Source organism: Ranitomeya imitator, chromosome 6, assembly GCF_032444005.1.
Source record: "Ranitomeya imitator isolate aRanImi1 chromosome 6, aRanImi1.pri, whole genome shotgun sequence".
In the NCBI taxonomy this organism is placed as follows: domain Eukaryota; kingdom Metazoa; phylum Chordata; class Amphibia; order Anura; family Dendrobatidae; genus Ranitomeya; species Ranitomeya imitator.
This window is the reverse complement of record NC_091287.1, coordinates 127164061-127184502: the sequence shown is the minus strand read 5'-3', so window position 1 is coordinate 127184502 and position 20442 is coordinate 127164061. Positions and strand designations below refer to the sequence as shown.

At 40.5% G+C, this 20442-nt stretch overlaps 1 protein-coding gene across 1 annotated transcript in view; it reads left to right on the top strand.

The window, feature by feature from the left end:
- Positions 1–20442, top strand: part of CPNE4 (copine 4) — a 717826-nt gene that overhangs the window by 686086 nt on the left and 11298 nt on the right. Inside the window, exon 15 of the mRNA XM_069730083.1 lies at positions 5484–5720. Within this exon, the coding sequence (XP_069586184.1) occupies positions 5484–5720 (237 nt within the window). The remainder of the gene's footprint in view (positions 1–5483; positions 5721–20442) is intronic.

Here is a 20442-nt window from a genome sequence, read left to right as displayed (position 1 = left end):
ACAGACCACATCTCAGTACCAATGCTTTCTGGTTGATGTTTTAGTCACTTTTCAATGTTAGTTGTGCTTTCACACTCGTGGTAGCATGAGACAGACTCTATAACCCACACAAGTGGCTCAGGTAGTGCAGCTGATCCAGGATGGCACATCAATGTGAGCTGTAGCAAGAAGGCTTGCTGTATCTGTCAGCATACTGTCCAGAGGCTGGAGGCGCTACCAGGAGACAGGCCAGTACACCAGAAGACGTGGAAGGGGCCATTGGAGGGCAACAACCCAGCAGCAGGACCGCTACATCAGTCTTAGTGCACTGCCAGAGCCCTGCAAAATGACCTCCAGCAGGCCACAAATGTGCATGTGTCTGCACAAATGGTTAGAAACTAACTCCATGAGTGCCCGACGTCCACAGATGGGGGCTGTGTTCACAGCCCAAAACCATGCAGGACGCTTGGCATTTGCCACAGAACACCAGGATTGGCAAATTTGCCACTAGCACCTGTGCTCTTCACAGATGAAAGCAGGTTCACACTGAGCACATGTGACAGACGTGACAGAGTCTGGAGACGCCGTGGAGAGCGATCTGCTGCCTGCAACATCCTTCAGCATGACCGGTTTGCCAGTGGGTCAGTAATGGTGCGGGGTGGCATTTCTTAGGAGGGCTGCACAGCTCTCCAGGTGCTCGCCAGAGGTAGCAGAACTGCCATTAGGTACCGAGATGAGATCCTCAGAGCCCTTGTGAGATCATATACTGGTGCGGTTGGCCCTGGATTCCTACTAATGCAGGACAATGCAAGACCTCATGTGGCTGGAGTGTGCCAGCAGTTCCTGCAAGATGAAGGCATTGAAGCTTTGGACTGGCCCGCTTGTTCTTCAGACCTGAATCCGATTGAACACACCTGGGACATCATATCTCGCACCATCCACCAACGTCATGCTGCACCACAGTCTGTCCAGGAAATGGCGGATGCTTTAGTCCAGGTCTGGGAGGAGATTCCTCAGGAGACATCCCACGCCTCATCAGGAGCATGCCCAGGCATTGTAGGGAAATCATACAGGCACGTGGAGGCCACACACAGTACTGAGCATCATTTCCTTGTCTTGAAGCATTTCCACTGAAGTTGGATTAGCCTGTAACTTCATTTTCCAATTTGATTTTGAGCATCATTCCAACTCCCGACCTCCATGAGATATTAATTGTGATTTACGTTGACCACTTTTAGGTTTTATTGTTCTCAACACATTCCACTATGTAATGAATAAAGATTTACAACTGGAATATTTAATTCAGTGATATCGAGAATGTGGGATTTTAGTGTTCCCTTTATTTTTTTGAGCAGTGTATATAATAACATTGAAACAAATGAAAGGTGGAGGGTGGAGCAGGTTTCCAATAGCAAACAGTCAGCTCCCATTTTTAAAATGATTGACAGATTCTTATGCCAGGTAATAGGGAAAATGTTGAGTTTTGGAGATAGTGAATGGGGCGAAGCCCATAATTATCAGGACCTCTAGCTCACATCTTGTGGCACGCTGCATTGAATACATTGTAAGTTTGGCCAAACTACAATATAGTCATACATACCTGATACATTATAAATGATTGTGTCTGTCACCGATGCATGCTGCTCCCAGAAAGGACAACATGAAGTAGGTGATAGGCTCCTTTCAAAATTCAGCATCACTTTTAAATGAACCTTGTACATTATTTCTGAAGAACTGAAAAGGATCCTGTACATTTTGTGCACCTTTCATAGATGCACCTGAAGAGCCTTCATAGCTTGGCTTTATAAAATCCGACATAAGTTTAACAATATTGCAAGTAACAGTAGTTAGATGTGACATTGTTGGAACTCCAGGGATCGTTACAAGCTGTCAAGTAGTCAACTCATCTGACGCTAATACTCTGTGGAACAGCAGTCTGGCAACCGTGATCTACTAATATAAAATGGAAAATATATTATTTAACTCTTATATATACAATATATTATCTTTGTATAATTACTTTTCAGCATCAGAGAATCAGGAAAGCAAGCGGTTGTTACTATAATTTATTATTTGATTTTATTTATTGTTATCAGTAGGTATGAGAATAATTTTAACAACAATTTTACTTATATAGCGCCAACATATCCAATAGTACTGTGCAATTTAGAGGGTGCATGCACATACAATATCAGATATTACTTTATAATACATAATTCAACATTTCAAAAAAGAGAAATGAGGACGCTACTCACAAGTTTGACCCCTTAGTGACCAGGTCAATTTTTTTTAAACCTGAGCAGTATCACTTTTTGTGGGAATAACTCTGGAACGCTTCAACATATCCCGTTGGATTTGAGATCGTTATCTCGTGACACATTGTACTTTATGATAATGGCTAAATTTATTTCAATATTTTCAGAGTTTATTTTTAAAAATATCAGAAATGTTACAGACATTTCAAAAAATTAGCAATATTTGAATTTTTAATGATTATCCCTTTAATCCAGATAGTCACACCATACAAAAACATTATTAAATAACATTTCCCTCATGTCTGCTTTACATCAACACCCTTTGCAAAATATTGTTTTATTTTAATAGCATTTTAGGATGTTGAAAAATGTAGCAGTAATATTTTATTTTTTCAAGGAAATTAACAAAATTTATTTTTTTAGGGACCTATTAAGTTTTGAAGTGACTTTAGGGGTCCTATATATTGGAAAACCCCAAAAGTGTTACCATTTTAAAAACAGCACCCCTCAGCATGTTTAAAATTGCTTTCAGGTAGTTTATTAACCTTTCAGGTGCTTTTCAGGAATTAATACAAAGTGGCAGGAATGAAGAAATGTATTTTTACCACCTAAATGTTGATAACTTCTGAACAGGTCGCTGTAGCCAGCATACTTACGGCCATTATTTGGCCATGAATTACCATAGCAAACATAAGGACCACACAATCAAGAACTCAGGGTGCCGATGGGGTTAAAGAGGAGCCCCCACACCATCTAGATGCTGTAGTCATTATTAACAAACGCATTTAACCCTGCTGTTGTCTTTGGTCTCGGGAGACCTATTTTGAACTTTGGTATTTTTTGGGGTGTTCAAGATGCGGTTATGAAACTTGTGGTTGATTGACTTAAATGAGGATGGGTCGGTCGGCCACGGGTTTCAGAGCCGCATCTTGAATATTTTAAAGAATATTGAAGTTCAAGGTCGGTCGTTTTTGCCCGAAGACAACAGCAGGGTTAAAGGGTTAAAATATTATAGTCGATACCAACACTGTTTGTTGGTGATTAAGCAAGTTGTCAGCTATAGTGGACAGCCGACAGCTGCTGGATTGTCACTCGTTGGCGGATGCTAGTCTCTTATAACGCAGGTCAGTAAAAAGACGTATTGGTGGTCACTAAGGGGCTAAAATCTATAAGGGAGTAGGAGTGACACAAAAGGTGGGTAGTGCTAAAATAGTACGGCCGCTAAAATAATATAGTCCAACCATCTTTATAATAAATCGGGTATTCAGGTAAAACAGCATGACCCGGACGCTAACCAATATCTGTATATGTCCAGATACAAAGTGCTAAAGATTATATAAAGGGCTAGATTTTGAGGAAGATGTAGACACATGGACAACATTTTTATACCATTCTGTTACAGGGAAGCTGTCAGCTGATACATGCTACCCAAACCATGGGCTGGATGTATCAGCCACTGGCTGATGGATCACAGCCATGTATGTTAGACACATTAATTGATATTATTAGACACATTATTAGAAAACACCAGTGATTGTCTTACCGCTGTCTCTAGCATCATGTCCTCCCTCTATCTGAAACTAAACCTGTCAAAAACTGAACTCCTCGTGTTTTCTCCCTCTACTAACCTACCTTTGCCTGACATTGCCATCTCCGTTTGCGGTTCCACCATTACTCCAAAGCAACATGCCCGCTGCCTTGGGGTCATCCTTGATTCTGACCTTTCATTCACCCCCCACATCCGATCACTGGCTCGCTCTTCTTACCTGCATCTCAAAAACATTTCTAGAATTCGCCCTTTTCTTACTTTCGACTCTGCAAAAACTCTTACTGTTTCACTTATTCATTCTCGTCTGGACTATTGTAACTCTCTACTAATCGGCCTCCCTCTTACCAAACTCTCCCCGCTCCAATCTGTCCTGAATGCTGCTGCCAGGATCATATTCCTCACCAACCGTTACACCGATGCCTCTACCTTGTGCCAGTCATTACACTGGTTACCCATCCACTCAAGAATCCAGTACAAAACTACTACCCTCATCCACAAAGCACTCCATGGCTCAGCACCACCCTACATCTCCTCTCTGGTCTCAGTCTACCACCCTACCCGTGCCCTCCGCTCCGCTGATGACCTCAGGTTAGCATCCTCAATAATCAGAACCTCCCACTCCCGTCTCCAAGACTTTACACGTGCTGCGCCGATTCTTTGGAATGCACTACCTAGGATAATACGATTAATCCCCAATCCCCACAGTTTTAAGCGTGCCATAAAAACTCATTTGTTCAGACTGGCCTACCGCCTCAATGCATTAACCTAACGATCCCTGTGTGGCCTATATTAAAAAAAAAAAAAAAAAAAAAAAAAATTAATTAACTGGTTCATGCAGCTTTACATGAACACCCAAGCCTTACACTATGGCTGGTCCGAATAACTATAGCAATTGTTACCATCCACCTCTCGTGTCTCCCCTTTTCCTCATAGTTTGTAAGCTTACGAGCAGGGCCCTCACTCCTCTTGGTATCTGTTTTGAACTGTATTTCTGTTATGCTGTAATGTCTATTGTATGTACAAGTCCCCTCTATAATTTGTAAAGCGCTGCGGAATATGTTGGCGCTATATAAATAAAAATTATTATTATTATTATTATTAATTAATAAAAAGGAAATCCTTAATAGAAATAGCCAAAGACCACATAGAACATTAAAAATATTTCAATCACTTGGAACCTGTGGCAAGTTAAATAAAGTGGTGCCGCCTCCTGTTTTATATTCAAATAAAGTGAAATGAGCACTATATATGAATGGTTTATAGCAACATATACTGGAGGCATTTTTTGTAGGTGTAATACTCATCTAGATGAGGTAGCCAGTTTTTAGCACAATGGAATTCACTGTCATCACACGGTAGAATAGCAGCCTTTCACATGATCTGATACTGATAAGTTAGTGGAATACACATCTATAATATCAGCAAAAATAATGATAAATACATACAGTACATCATATTTTGCCAATGATTGTCAATATTTTTTCAGTGTATTTATATATTATTATGTGAATGTCCTTGTCACCCTTTGAACGGTATCTATGGTCAGCCGTATTATCTGATTAGATCCTAAAGAGTATAGCAAAAACACAAATATCTGTTTGCCATTTACCACTCATTGTAATGATATTTTATTTATGTGTATTCTCCTGCTAGTTTATTCTTTAATACTTAGCATTATTTTTGTATTTGTTCTTTTGCAGCAATACTTCATCCTGCTCATCTTAACAGATGGGGTTATCACAGACATGGCTGACACCAGGGAAGCTATAGTTCATGCCTCTCATCTTCCCATGTCAGTCATCATTGTCGGTGTTGGAAATGCTGATTTTAGTGACATGCAGATGTTGGATGGAGATGATGGCATACTGAGGTCACCCAAGGGAGAGCCTTGTCTCCGGGACATTGTTCAGTTCGTGCCATTCAGGAATTTTAAACATGTATGTATTTTTATAGAATTTCACCACTAACGTGACAGATAAAGCAGGACATTTAGCATTGTCAGTTTCAAACATAAGCATGTTTTATTTACTATATGATTTATATGGTTTATGACTCGATTTATAAGTATGATTTCTTCCACATATCGATATTTTAAATACTATCCCAAACTCATTCAATCCATGGTTAATCATAATTCGATTCAAAAATATCACCCTAATTCCAGCATCAGTTATTGAGAATCATACTGATGAAGCACTATAACCACACATAGTGATAAATATATGGATGATAGATCACAGCCACATGGTCATCTCTGTTCACCTGGTGTGGTGGAGTCACATGTCAGAATGGACACACAGACCTAGGGTGTTAGTGCAACAGGCTGAAAGGCAAGGACTTGAACGACACGATATGCTGGACAGCAGACAAATAAGAAATTCAGGATGTATTGGAATCAGTAGGCAGGGCAGCCATCAGGACATTATTGTCCTTACTAGCATATGGACCCGATGAGCAGAGCTGTTCTGCTCACTGGGCCTGCAGCGGCTTTAGTAACTGATTGCTCGTCCTCTGACGCACGATCAGTTAAAATACATGGACACTGTATCAGTTAAAATACACGGACACTGTATACTAAGTATAGATCTCCTGTGTATAATTGCATTAGCATTGTGTTTTTTTTATTAATGATCAGAATTGTAGTATTTGGTCACTATGTGGTGGTAGTATGTGATCTGGTCATGGCGTGGTGGTATTTGTTCTTTGTATGTGCTATTATTTGGTCACTATGTGGGGGTAATATGTAGTCTGGATATGGTGTGGCTGTATTTATTCCTTGTATGTAGTAGTTTTTGGTCACTATGTGGTGGTAATATGTGATCTGGTCATGGTGTGGTGGTTTTTGTTACTTGTATGTGGTATTATTTGATCACTATATGGTGATAATATGTCGCCTGGTCATGGTGTGGTGCTCTTTGTACCTTGTTTGTGACACTATTGGTCATTTTAAAAATGGAAAAATAAATAAAAATATACATAAATTGTATTAGATATTTTAACAAATGTTTAGTAATTTACAGTAGAGCCCGGCCAAGAGAGTCTATTTTGTCATAGTGGCGGATTAAAAAATCTTTTGGAAAAAACAAAAGCTGCAGGCTATATATGTGGTGATGGGAACTGTAAATGTGTGATTGGTGAGGATATGGTGCAGAAGTGGAGTTTTTCCAAGAGAGGGCAGTGGGACTGTGGACGATTTGAGGGGTGGAGCCTGGGCAGACTCTCAAGGGGGCCCTGAAAATTTTGCCTGTATGGGGCCTCGAAATTCCTAGTGACAGCCCTGCCAAGAGGGCGGAAGAAGAGGAAAATACCAGCACTCAGATGTAGGTAGCAGAATCCACATCAGATTGTAGTGTAATGTGGACAGGTTCTAATAACAATTTGTGATCTTTACAGCAAAAGATTGGATAACCAGCAAGTAATATAAACAGCAAATATAAATTATAGCAGATTGCAATGTTATGACAAAAGACTCTGGTAACACTTTGTGATGCTTACGGCAAGCAATGTGTTAACCAGCAGGTCACAAAAGCAGCAGATGCATTTAACAGAAATAACAAGAGTCTGAGGAAATGGCAACAGAAGAAACTTGATGCTGGCAATCTCCACACAAACAGAAACTGAGCAAGTAACAGTAAAAATACTCAAACACAGTGATGGGTCCAAGTGGGCCTTAATGAGGCCCTTTCACCAGTTTATGCATGTTAAACTGATCACATCATGGAATAGTGGCTACAGAGCTCAGTAAAATGTAGTTTTTGTTATTTAATCTCTTTCTCTTTGTTGTGGAGACAAGCTGTGTCACTGGGTGGAGTAAGGTATATGTCAAGGTGCCCGCCACTTGTGATGGAATGTTAGAGTTGGAAGGGACCTCCAGTGTCATCGAGTTCAACCCCCTGCTCAATGCAGGATTCACTAAACCATCTCCGACAGATATCTGTCCATCCTTTAAAGACTTCCATTAAATGAGAACTCACTTCTTCTGACAACCTGTTCCACTCACTGATCTCCCTCACTGTTAAAAAGTGTTTTCTAATATCTAATCTGTATCTTCTCTGTTTCAGTTTCATTCTTCCATTGCTTCTTTTGTTTCCACGTGCAAATGAGAATAAGTATGATCCCTCTACATTGTAACAGCCCTTCTCATATTTGTAGAGAGCTATTAAGTCTTCCCTTAGCCTTCTTTTTAACAAGCTAAACATTCTCTGATCCTTTAATCATGCCTCATAGGACATACTTTGTAGTCCAATTACCATCCTGGTAGCTCTTCTCTGAACTTTCTCCAGTTTTTCAATGTGTTTTTTTTAAAATGTGGTGCCCAGAACTGGACTCAGTATTCCAGATGAGACCTGACCAAGGAGGAGTAGAGGGGGATAATTTATTCATGTGATCTAAACTCCTTGCTTCCCTTAATACATCCTAGAACTGTGTTTGCCTTTTTTTTCTGCTGCATAACGCTTCTGACTCATGTGCAGTCTCTGATCTATTAGTATACCCAAGTCTTTTACACATGTGCTGTTGCTTAGTTCTATTCCTCCTATTCCATACAGTGGGTACAGAAAGTATTCAGACCCCTTTAAATTTTTCACTCTTTGTTTCATTGCAGCCATTTGGTAAATTCAAAAAAGTTCTTTTTTTTCTCATTAATGTACACTCTGCACCCCATCTTGACTGGAAAAAAAAACAGAAATGTAGACATTTTTGCAAATTTATTAAAAAGGAAAAACTGAAATATCACATGGTCATAAGTATTCAGACCCTTTGCTCAGTATTGAGTTAAAGCACTCTTTTGAGCTAGTACAGCCATGAGTCTTCTTGGGAATGATGCAGCAGGTTTTTCACACCTGGATTTTGGGATCCTCTGCCATTCTTCCTTGCAGATCCTCTCCAGTTCTGTCAGGTTGGATGGTGAATGTTGATAGACAGCCATTTTCTGGTCTCTCCAGAGATGCTCAATTGGGTTTAGGTCAGGACACTGGCTTGGCCAGTCAAGAATGGTCACAGAGTTGTTCGGAAGCCACTCCTTTGTTATTTTAGCTGTGTGCTTAAGGTCATTTTCTTGTTGGAAGGTGAACCTTCAGCCAAGTCTGAGGTCTAGAGCACTCTGGATGAGGTTTTCATCCAGGATATATCTGTACTTGGCTACATTTATGTTTCCTTCAAAGGCAACCAGTCATCCTGTCCTGCAGCTGAAAAACACCCCCATAGCATGGTGCTGCCACCACCATGTTTCACTGTTGGGATTGTATTGGGCAGGTGATGAGCAGTGCCTGGTTTTCTCCACACATATCGCTTAGAATTATCACCCAAAAGGTCTATCTTCATCTCATCAGACCAGAGAATCTTATTTCTCATAGTCTGGGAGTCCTTCATGTGTTTTTAGCAAACTCTATGCGGGCTTTCATATGTCTTCCACTGAGGAGAGGCTTTTTCCATCAGGTTGACTTTGCGGAACTTTCTCCCATCTCCCTACTGCATCTCTGGAGCTCAGCCACAGTGATTTTGGGTTCTTCTTTACCTCTCTCACCAAGGCTCTTATCCCACGATTGCTCAGTTTGGCTGGACGGCCAGGTCTAGGAAGACTTCTGGTGGTCCCAAACTTCTTCCATTTAAGGATTATGGAGGCCTCTGTGCTCTTAGAAACGTTGAGTAAAGCATAAATTCTTTTGTAACCTTGGCCAGATCTGTGCCTTGCCACAATTCTGTCTCTGAGCTCCTTGGCCAGTTACTTTGACCTCATGATTCTCATTTGGTCTAACATGCACAGTGAGCTGTGACGTCTTATATAGACAGGTGTTTGCCTTTCCAAATCAGGTCCTATCAGATTAATTAAAGAGAGCTGGACTCCAATGAAGGAGTAAAACCATCTCAAGGAGGATCACAAGGAAATGGACAGCATGTGACTTAAATATTAGTGTCTGAGCAAAGGGTCTAAATACTTATAACCATGTGATATTTCAGTTTTTCTTTTTTAATAAATTTGCAAAAATTTCTACATTTCTGTATTTTTCAGTCAAGATGGGGTGCAGAGTGTACAATAATGAGAAAAAAAATAACTTTTTTGAATATACCAAATGGCTGCAATGAAACAAAGAGTGACAAATTTAAAAGGGTCTGAATACTTTCCGTACACACTGTAGATGTAATTTTTGTTTTTCTTGCCCAGATGTAGAATCTTGCTTTTCTTCCTGAGGCATTTCCTCCTTAATAAAATGGAGCATCTGGCTCCAACATATTTTATACTTAAAGTATATTAGAATAATGATTAGATTACTACAATAATTAGGTAGACATTTAAGATCAAAATCAATATTAGCTTCAGAATCCTCCCTTTAAATTTTTTGTTTCAGTATTTAAAATTGAATTCGATGAAAATCATTGGACCATAAAAATCATGTAAATCCTGCAAAGAAACCATAGATCATGTACAGGTAATGAATATAAAATGTACTATTTTCTATCCTATGACCACACAAAATTATCACTATACATATGTATCTAGTTTTTAAAAGATAACGTGACATAAGAAATACATTTTTCTTATACTCAGTTTGGCAAGATGCATCTTTCACATCCCCTTACCAATGTGAACATCTGTGTGTATATGATTAAATTTATATTCAGAAACAAACAGCCTTTTAATGCCAGCATTGTTGATCCAGCTTATGTCATATACAGGGTGGAGCGCGGTAATTTGCTGATTTGGGAATGAAATAAAAAAATTATGATCATTAGAAAAATTTATTTTATATTTTAATTATACTGAACAGTAATGGAATTTTTAAATTACATGGTTTTAAATAGTGTATCTGGCAAATGTCGACCTTCGCTATCCACACACTGCTGCATACGTTTTCTGAAGTTTTCATGAACTCTAACAAGCATGTCCACTGGTATTCTGCCAATTTCAGCTTCAATATTGTTCCTTAGGTCTTCCAAGGTGTTGGGACGGTTGATATACACCTTAGACTTCAGGTAACCCCAAAGGAAAAAATCGCATGGGGCTAAATCTGGTGAGCGTGCTGGCCAGTTCACATCTCCCCTCAAAGAGATAAGCCGTCCAGGAAACATTTGCCTCAAACAATTCATGGTAACCCTCGCTGTGTGTGCAGTGGCACCATCCTGTTGGAACCATGTATCCTCTAGTTCCATTGCCTCAAGAGCCGGCTGAAAATAATCCTGTATCATAGACAAGTACCGTTCGGAGTTCACAGTTATGGCACGACCATTATCCTGAAAAAAGTAAGGACCAATGATGCCTACTCGTGATATGGCGCACCACACAGTGACGCGGTCCGAATGCAGAGGTCTCTCGTGAACTTCTCTGGGGTTTGTTTCACTCCAGTAACGCATATTTTGTTTGTTTACACACCCACTGAGGTGAAAATGTGCCTCATCAGAAAAAAACACAATTGCGTCACGGGGTATCGTTGCTAACATGTCTTCACAAGAGGTCCACCGTGTCAAATAGTCCCATGCTGACAAATGTTGGACCACGCACATTTTATACGGGTGAAAATTCAGTTCATCATGAAGAATCCGGTGGAGAGAACGTCTTGAAATGCCAAGAGCAAATGATTGCTTCCGAGCAGAGCGTTTCGGAGATTGCAGTACTGCTGCTCTAACTCTCTCGATGTTTTGTGGTGTTGTAATCCTTCTCTCAGGTCCCCTTCGTACACATGACACATTCCCTGCTGTTCTGAATGCATTCACCCAATTTACAATTGATTGCCGTCCAGGAACACGTCCGCGTGGAGGAACAGCGAATTGTAAACGAAAAGCACGCTGCACTGCAATGATCGAGTGGGCATTTGAAAAATACGCTTCAACACAAAATGACCTCTCCTCACGTGTCCACTGCATGATGGCAACTGAAAGGCAGAGGAATACAAATCTCCCATCAGCCACTGTAAGCCACACCCACTCTCCCCTCTCTTCGACCGACAGTGCCGCCACAGCATGCAGTGCAAAAAAGCAAATTACCGCGCTCCACCCTGTAGTATATTCCCAGCTGATAAGTCCTATTAACTGCATTGTAAATGTGTCACAGGGTTTTCATAAATGATATATTAAATGGTCATGTAATGAGTCCTAGGCTTTCCCCTCCTAATATTTTATCCTAAACATATTACATTGGGAAGCCCAGAGTCAATCTACTGAGTGAAACAGCAGAAAATCAATCTTGTATGTTATCCATAATCTAATATCTGCTTCCTTATGTGAAGATAATAGCTCCCTGGGGTATTATCAGGCGGCATAATTATAGCTTTGCCTGTAGAAGTTGTCGCACTGTATTGTCTGACAAAACTGAGAATATCCTCCAGCGGTAGCCAAAAGTCTAAAAAATATATAGCTTATTGATCACATTAAAAACTATAGTAGCAGGTCACCAAAAGAGATCCATAGACAAATGAGAAGCAGACCAACTAGTTTCAGCTTAAAGCCTTAATTCATGGTGAATTTGTATGTATGAATCTATATTGTATGAGTACCATCCGCTTTCCGGGTTTTTCAAGGTAATTATTATGTAAAACTCGCTGGATTTTTATGTAATTTAAACTTCTTTAGGAATTTTATAAAAACTACTTAAAGTTAGGCCTATTTTTTATGTTTCTTCCAGAAGAAAGAAAGCTGCCACTGACCAGAGATAGCCACTAGAGATTAGAGATGAGCGAATTTGATCGGGTCAGGGCTTAATTGGCAAGTGATAGCGCTTATTATTACACTACTTATGCTATAAACTGATGCTGATAGAAAACCTCTTTGGCTTTGACCATATTTGCTAAAGTGCCTGTAGATGTAGAAATACTGTCTGGACAATCATTCCTACAACAAAGGCCCTCTATGTATTCCATTTGTATCTACCTGTCAGTATATCACTTGCAAGTAGAAATATACAGGAGATTGTAGTTTGTTACTAAAGTGTACAAAAGATCACAAAGACAGAAGGACTAACAAACAATAAGAAATAATTAAAGGGGTTGTCCACTACTTTCAATTAACCCCCCAATGTATCCCCCCCGGGGCCCCTAATGAGTTTTGTAAATACATTCTGTTGAAGTTTTAGCCTGTGAGCGGCGCTATACGGCCGGCTGAGTCCGGGTCACGTGACCCCCAGGCTGCAGCCGCCGCTAATTTCCGCCAACGTCACGTCAATTTCCAGACTCTGGAAATTGACGTGACGTCACCACCAGTAGGAGTGACCCAGCCTCCACAGACAGCGGTCACTCATCAAGAGTGACTGGGCTGTGGGCGGCGCTGGGGTCTGCAGGGCTGTGCTGGGATGTGCGGGTGGGGCTAGGCTGTGCAGGCTGGGATATGTGGATGGGGCTGCGCTTGGATGTGCGGGCGCGGAGGGGTCTGCGTGGCTGCGCCAGGCGGTGCAGGGGGCCTGCGGGACTGCGCTAGGATGTGCGGACGCCAGGCGGTGCTGGGGTCTGCGGGTGTGTGCCACCCGGTGCCCGCACATCTCAGCGCAGTCCCGCAGGGTCCACTGGCCTTGCTGGGGTCTGCTTCGGGCGGGGGGTCATTGATGTGTGTGTCTGTGTGCAGGCATCGTCCGATGGGACTACAAGTCCCATCGGGCTATGCCTGCTACTATGACAGTGAGTGACACATTAACCAATGATGGGACAGTAGTAGTCCCATCATCCGGCTAATGTGTTGAATGTAAAAAAACACATACACATATACAGACATACAACATACATACAGACATACAACATACATGCAACATGTGACATGCAACATACACCATGCAACATGCAACATACAACATGCGACATGCAAAATACACCATGCAACATACACCATACGACATGCAACATACGACATGCACCATGCAACATACACCATGCAACATATGACATGTGACATGCAATGTGCAACATGTGACATATGACATGCAACATGTCACATGCGTCATGCGACATACGACATGCAACATGTCACATGCGACATGCAACATGTCACATGCGTCATTCGACACATGACATGCAACATGAGGCATGCAACATGCACCATGTTGCATACAACATGTGACATGCAACATGCGTCATGCGACATACGACATGCAACATGTCACATGCGACGTGCAACATACGACATACAACATGTCACATGCGTCATACGACATGTGACATGCAACATGCGACATGAAACATGCAACATAAGACATGCGGCATGCAACATGCGACATGCAACATGTCACAAGCGTCATGCAGCATACACCATGCAACATACACCATGCAAACATACAACATACAACACATACATACAGAACATACAACATACATATAGACATACAGTACATACAATATAGAGTACATACTCTCCATCACATTGTCTCATTCACCCCCCCCCCCGCCGAAACAAAACCCTAGCTACGCCCTGGATCAAGCCATAGATGTCTAAAAATTAAGTTATATGTAATAATGAGAAATGACACAGGGTAAAAGTATTGAACCCACTTACTGAAATGTATTTAATATTTTGTACAAAAGCCTTTTTGATGATTGATGACAGCTTCAATATGCCTCCTGTATGGGGAAACTAGATGCATGCATTGCTTGGGTGTGATTTTGGCCCATTCTTCCACACAAACACTCTTCAGCTCCTGAAGGTTCTGTGGGCTCTTTCTATGAACTTCTATGAACTGTTCTATAGGATTCAGATCAGGTGATTGGCTGGGCCGTTCTAGCAGTGTTATTTTCTTTTTCTGAAACCAATTGAGAGTTTTGTTGGCGATGTGTTTGGGATCATTGTCTTGCTGAAATGTCCACCCTAATTTCATCTTCATCATCCTGGTAGATGGCAGCATGAAGTTTTCCAGTGCTGTATCCTGAAATTTAGCACACCATGATGTTTCGTAATGTGAAAATTAGAAATTTAATCTGCGTTATTTCTGAATATCTTCAGATTGCATGAAAATTAAGGAGATGATTGACACCCTACATTTTGGTGCCTGACAGACCCCATTCTTTATAATAGAGTCTGACTGGCTTCTGTCATGGTTTCTGATAAATTTGGTCAGATCTGTAATGGAAGCTCTGAGTGGAACCTCCAGCACTGGTCCTATGTAAACAAAACCTGACCTTATTTTCACTAAGTGATTACATATCAAAAGGGCTCATGCAGATAACGGTATTTCCGGTCCGAGTGCAATCCACAAAACTTTGGATGGCACTCGGACCAATGTTACTCTGCTGGGCTGTAAACATGTCCGATTTGTTTTCTAGGACCAAGCTGGTCCAAGGAAAAAATTGCAGCATGCCCAAGTTGGATCCGATTATCAGATCGCATTTGGCCATGCAAACCAATGAGTTTGAGGAAACATCGAATTGCATTTGGATGACATCTGAGTGTAGTCAGATATTCACAGACTGACAGACTGGAAAAGATGGAGAATTTTTTTTGCCACCATCTTCTCCTCATCCAAGAAAATCTGATCACTTTGTGATCATACCCTGATCAAACACTGAGTTTGATCAGAATGTGATTTGCAAACTTGACCTAATTCCGATCAGATAATATGTTCATGTGATCCTAGTACAAAGGTATGTGATTACGAGTTGGATGCTGGAGACATGATCAGTATGACTGTTGGCATTGTAATAATTAGATTATTCTTGCTACAACATGCTATTGTTTTTCATAGAGAAAGGTTACGGAGCCATGGAAACTCCAGTGAAACCACCTGAATTTGATCATTACAGCTTCAGTTATTCATCTAAAATTGCCTCAATGTTAGTATATATCACATAGATGTCACAGTGTTCTAGCTTCTGTTAAATATCTAGATTGATTAAAATACGAAGTACATTAGTTCCCTAGTGGAATTTGCTTGTTCCAATCCAAGGCCATTCCATAATTACATTGGTCATTCTTCAATAAAACAAAGCATATCGGATTCAATTAGTCTTCTTATATTAATATCATAAAAATGACCAGGCTGTACTGTGCTCATTGAATATGAGAATGGATAAGCAACTGCATCCCCTTTCTACTTCAAGTATTTTAATTGAAAATGGTCTACAAATCTTCAAATTAAATTTCTGTTTATCTTTTCACATCCATGATGATTGCTGTTTAGTCATGGAAAACCTCATTCTATTCACAAACTTGATGTTTACATTTAATATTCAATCTGATCTGCAGTTGCGATTTATCTATAGAAAAGCCTTGTAGTTTAGAATAATTAATATGGATGAAAATGTATTTATTCAAATATTAGATATTATCCCCCAAGGGCTCGAACAGAATTATCATTTCTTCTCATACAATATAAATATTGACAAGAAGATAGTAATTATTTATTATCTATCAGGTTTGTAATCAGTGATACATATCAAGATGCTTAGAAAAAATTCTAATTATTTTCCACTTTGTATAATTTCTGTGTTACTCTATGCTTATGATGTAGATATGTTATCAAGAACATGAAGCTGTTATCACCAGGGCCCTTCACCGGGCAAATTGTGGGTGCCAATGGCTGTTTCGCTATAAGGTCTACTGGTCATCGTTTAATCCATTAGGCTACTTTCACACTGGCATTTTTTGCCATCCGTCGCAATCCGACGTTTTGAGCAAAAAACGGATCCTGCAAATGTGCCCGCAGGATGCGTTTTTTGCCCATAGACTTTTATTGACGATGGAGCGCGACGGATGGCCAAACGTCGCGTCTGTCGTGCACTGGATCCGTCGGGTTTTGGCGGACCGTCAGCACGAAAAAACATTCAAGTGAACATTTTTTGTACGTCGGATCCGCCATTTCCGACCGCGCATGCGCGGCCGGAACTCCGTCCCCTCCTCCCCAGACTTTACAATGGGCAGCGGATGCGTTGAAAAACTGCATCCGTGCCCACGTTGTGCACAAATTTCACAACGTCCGTTGGTACATCGGGCCGACGCATGGCAACGGCCCCGTACTGACGGAAATGTGAAAGAAGCCTTACCGACATCGGGCATAATAGTACACTAATGTCAGTCTCCCTCCCTTTGATGTGGGCCTTGGCTGTGAGCCCACATCTTTCCGGGGACATGTCAGTTGTTTTAAACAGCTGACATGTGCCCGCAATAGCCGCGTGTGGAATCGCGATCCACCCGTGGCTATTAACCAGTTAAAACCGCTATCAAACTCTGGCAGCGGCATTTAAATCGCGCTTCCGGCCATTGGGCCAGAAATACGCACACCGGTGACCCCATCACGTGATCATGGGTCACCGGTGTGTTTGAATGACTACCTGAGGTCTCCTGGAGACTTCTATGGTTGTCAGTGCCAGCTTGCTGTGAGTGCCACCCAGTGGTCGGTGCTCATAGCAAGTCAGTAAATCTGCTATATAGAGGCGATCTGAACATCGCCTCTATGTAGCAGAGCTGATCGGGCTATGGCAGCTTCTAGTCTCCAATGGAGACTATTGGAACATGCCAAAAGTAAATAAAAAATGTTTTTAAAAATATAAAAAAATTAAAAAGATATTAAAGTTCAAATCACCCCCCTTTCGCCCCATTCAAAATAAAACAAAAATAAAATCAAACATACACATATTTGGTATTGTCGTGTTCAGAATCACCCAATTTATCAATAAAAAAAAGGATTAACCTGATCTCTAAATGGTTTAGCGAGAAAAAAAGTCAAAACGACAAATTACCTTTTTTTGGTTGCCGTGACATTGCATTAAAATGCAATAACAGGCAATCAAAAGATCGTATCTGCACCAAAACATCAGTTTGGTGCGCAAAAAATAAGCCCTCACCCAACCCGAGATCATGAAAAATGGAGATGCTACGGGAAATGGAAAATGGCACTTTTATTTTTAACAAAGTTTGGAATTTTTTCATCACTTAGATAAAAAGAACCTACACATGTTTGGTGTCTATGAACTCATAATCACCTGGAGAATCATAACGGCAGGTCAATTTTAGCATTTATTGAACCTAGTAAAAAAGCCAAACAAAAAACAAGTATGGGATTGCACTTTTCTTGCAATTTCATCGCACTTGGAATTTTTTTCCCGTTTTCTACTACATGACATGGTAAAACCAATGGTGTCCTTCAAAAGTACAACTCATCCCACAAAAAACAAGCCTTCACATGGCCATATTGACGGAAAAATAAAAAAGTTATGGTTCTGGGAAGAAGGGTAGCGAAAAATAAAAACACAAAACCAAAAAAAGCTCCAGTGGTCTATGAGGGTGTTTAGAAAGGTAGTAAATAGTGATGAGCAAGTATACTCGCTGCTCGAGATTTCCCGAGCATGCTCGGGGGGGTCTCCGAGTATTTTTTGGTACTTGAAGATTTAGTTTTTGTTGACACAGCTGCATGACTTACATCTGCTAGCCAGCATAAGTACATGTGGGGGTTGCCTGGTTGCTAGGGAATCCCCACATGTACTTATGCTGGCTAACAGATGTAAATCTTTCAGCTGCAGCATTAAAAACTAAAACTCCGAGCACTAAAGAATACTCGGAGGACCCCCGAGCATGCTCGGGAAATCTCGAGTAACGAGTATACTCGCTCATCACTAGTAGTAAATACAAATTCTCTTCTAGTAAATTGATTGTTTTGTCTGGTAGTGAGGTAATATAGATTGGCAAAGAGGGTCCCACAAGGTTCTTAGCTAACATTTTGATATAAGACCACTGTCATGTCACAGAGAGCTTCACATTAGGTCTCTAACCTGCATGGAGATGCATTGTACAGCAACCACTGCCCAGTGAAACTTCACCAGTATAAGGAGTGACCCAGATGCCCGACAGTACCCATGCTGGCAGGCAAAGTCCCCATGACTCCGAGCCACACCACCAGACAGGCACAGCAATAATGGCATAACGCCAAGTGAAAAGAACCAAAAACCCACCTTCCACTTGGTCTCAGACAAAAGGCTGAGAACAAAATAGGCAACATCTCTTATGAAGTCTTCTGCTAATTTAAAAACACCTGAGCCACATAGGATAGCTGGTACCAGGTGAGGCAAAAAAAAACACGGGATACACTATGCAGTATAACATGAGTGTAGAAAAAGACATGCACTACGCATCCAAATATTATACATTGAGCTAATCTGGCTACATAAAACGTGGAAAACCGAAAATGAAGGTCTAAGGCTGCCGTCACACTATCAGTATTTGGTCAGTATTTTACATCAGTATTTGTAAGCCGAAACCAGGAGTGGAACAAATAGAGGAAAAGTATAATAGAAACATATGCACAACTTCTGCATTTATCTCCCACTCCAGGTTTTGGCTTACATATACTGATGTAAAATACTGACCAAATACTGCTAGTGTGATGGCAGCCTTAGAGGTTTTTTTCGGGAGATCACTGCAAAATTTCCAACTGAAATAAAGTGCCGAAGTGAACAACCCCTCCATATTTCCTGATGTTTAGCGATGACTGATCTCCATTGGTATAAGGGTATGTAAAATGTCATTATTTCAATGTACTTAGTAAGGAAGAAGGTGGATTATAATTTTTTTTGTATCTTCACTCTCAAGTGTCTAGTGGAAGGAAAGGTTCATTCCACAATTTCATAACTGCTTAGGATAGAAAAATTGACTTGTTTATTGAGTAACAATAAAAAGACAAATCCAGCAAGTTTGATCCAGTCATTTAGAAAACAAAAACAACATATCAAATTTACATATATAGAAAAAAGCCCAACACACGCTAAGCTTTAAAGCAGTAATAGCTGCACTGCATTCTAAGATCATTCTTAGGGTCACAGTAAAACCTGATTCCAATATGGTATAGATTAAAGTGTATCTATTGACTAACATTACCCACACACTAGTGCTTCAATGTAACAACTTGTGGACTGTGATGACCTTGTTTGTTTTCACATATAATGCAAAGAAAAATCTGTCTAATGATTCAATACTGTGGATTTGAGGTCTTATTTGACAATAACTCTCTTTTATTGTAACCAATCGAATGCAAGTGGGGAATATAGACTCTAGTATCTATTCTGTGCTACTAATTATATAATGTAAGCACAATATAATTATATTTTGTTGGTGGTATTCCAACACAAAGTAGCAAGTATTTGTGAAGTATAAAGGAAATGATAAATGGTTTTCTAAATCTTTTCACAAATCTGACCAGAGCATCTTTTTTCCACATGCCAGTTGTGTTCCTTACATGGCATGTAGAAGAAAGACCTCTGGTCAGATGAATCAAAGTAGAACTTTTTGGGATAAGTACAAAATGCTATATATGGAGGAAAACTAACACTGCACATTACCCTGAAAACACCATCCCTACCATCTACCATGGTGGTGGCAGCATCATCCTGCTAGGATGCTTTTCTTCAGCACAGACAGAGAAGCTGGTCAGAGTTGCTGGCAAGATGGATGAAGCTAAATACGGGGTAATTTTGGAGGAAAACCTAACTTGAGACTGGGGCATAGATTCACCTTCCAGCAGGATAACAACCCTAAACATAGTGCAAGAGCTATAATGGAATAGTTTACATTAAAGTATTTTCATGAGTTTAAATGGCCCGTCAAAGTCCAGAATCTCATTGAGAATCTGTGGAAAGACTTGAAAATTGCTGTTCATAGACGCTCTACATCCAATCTCACTGAACTAGAGCTAGTTTGCAAAGACATGGCAAAAATATCAGACTCTAGATATGCAAAGCTGGTATAGACAAAAGACTTACA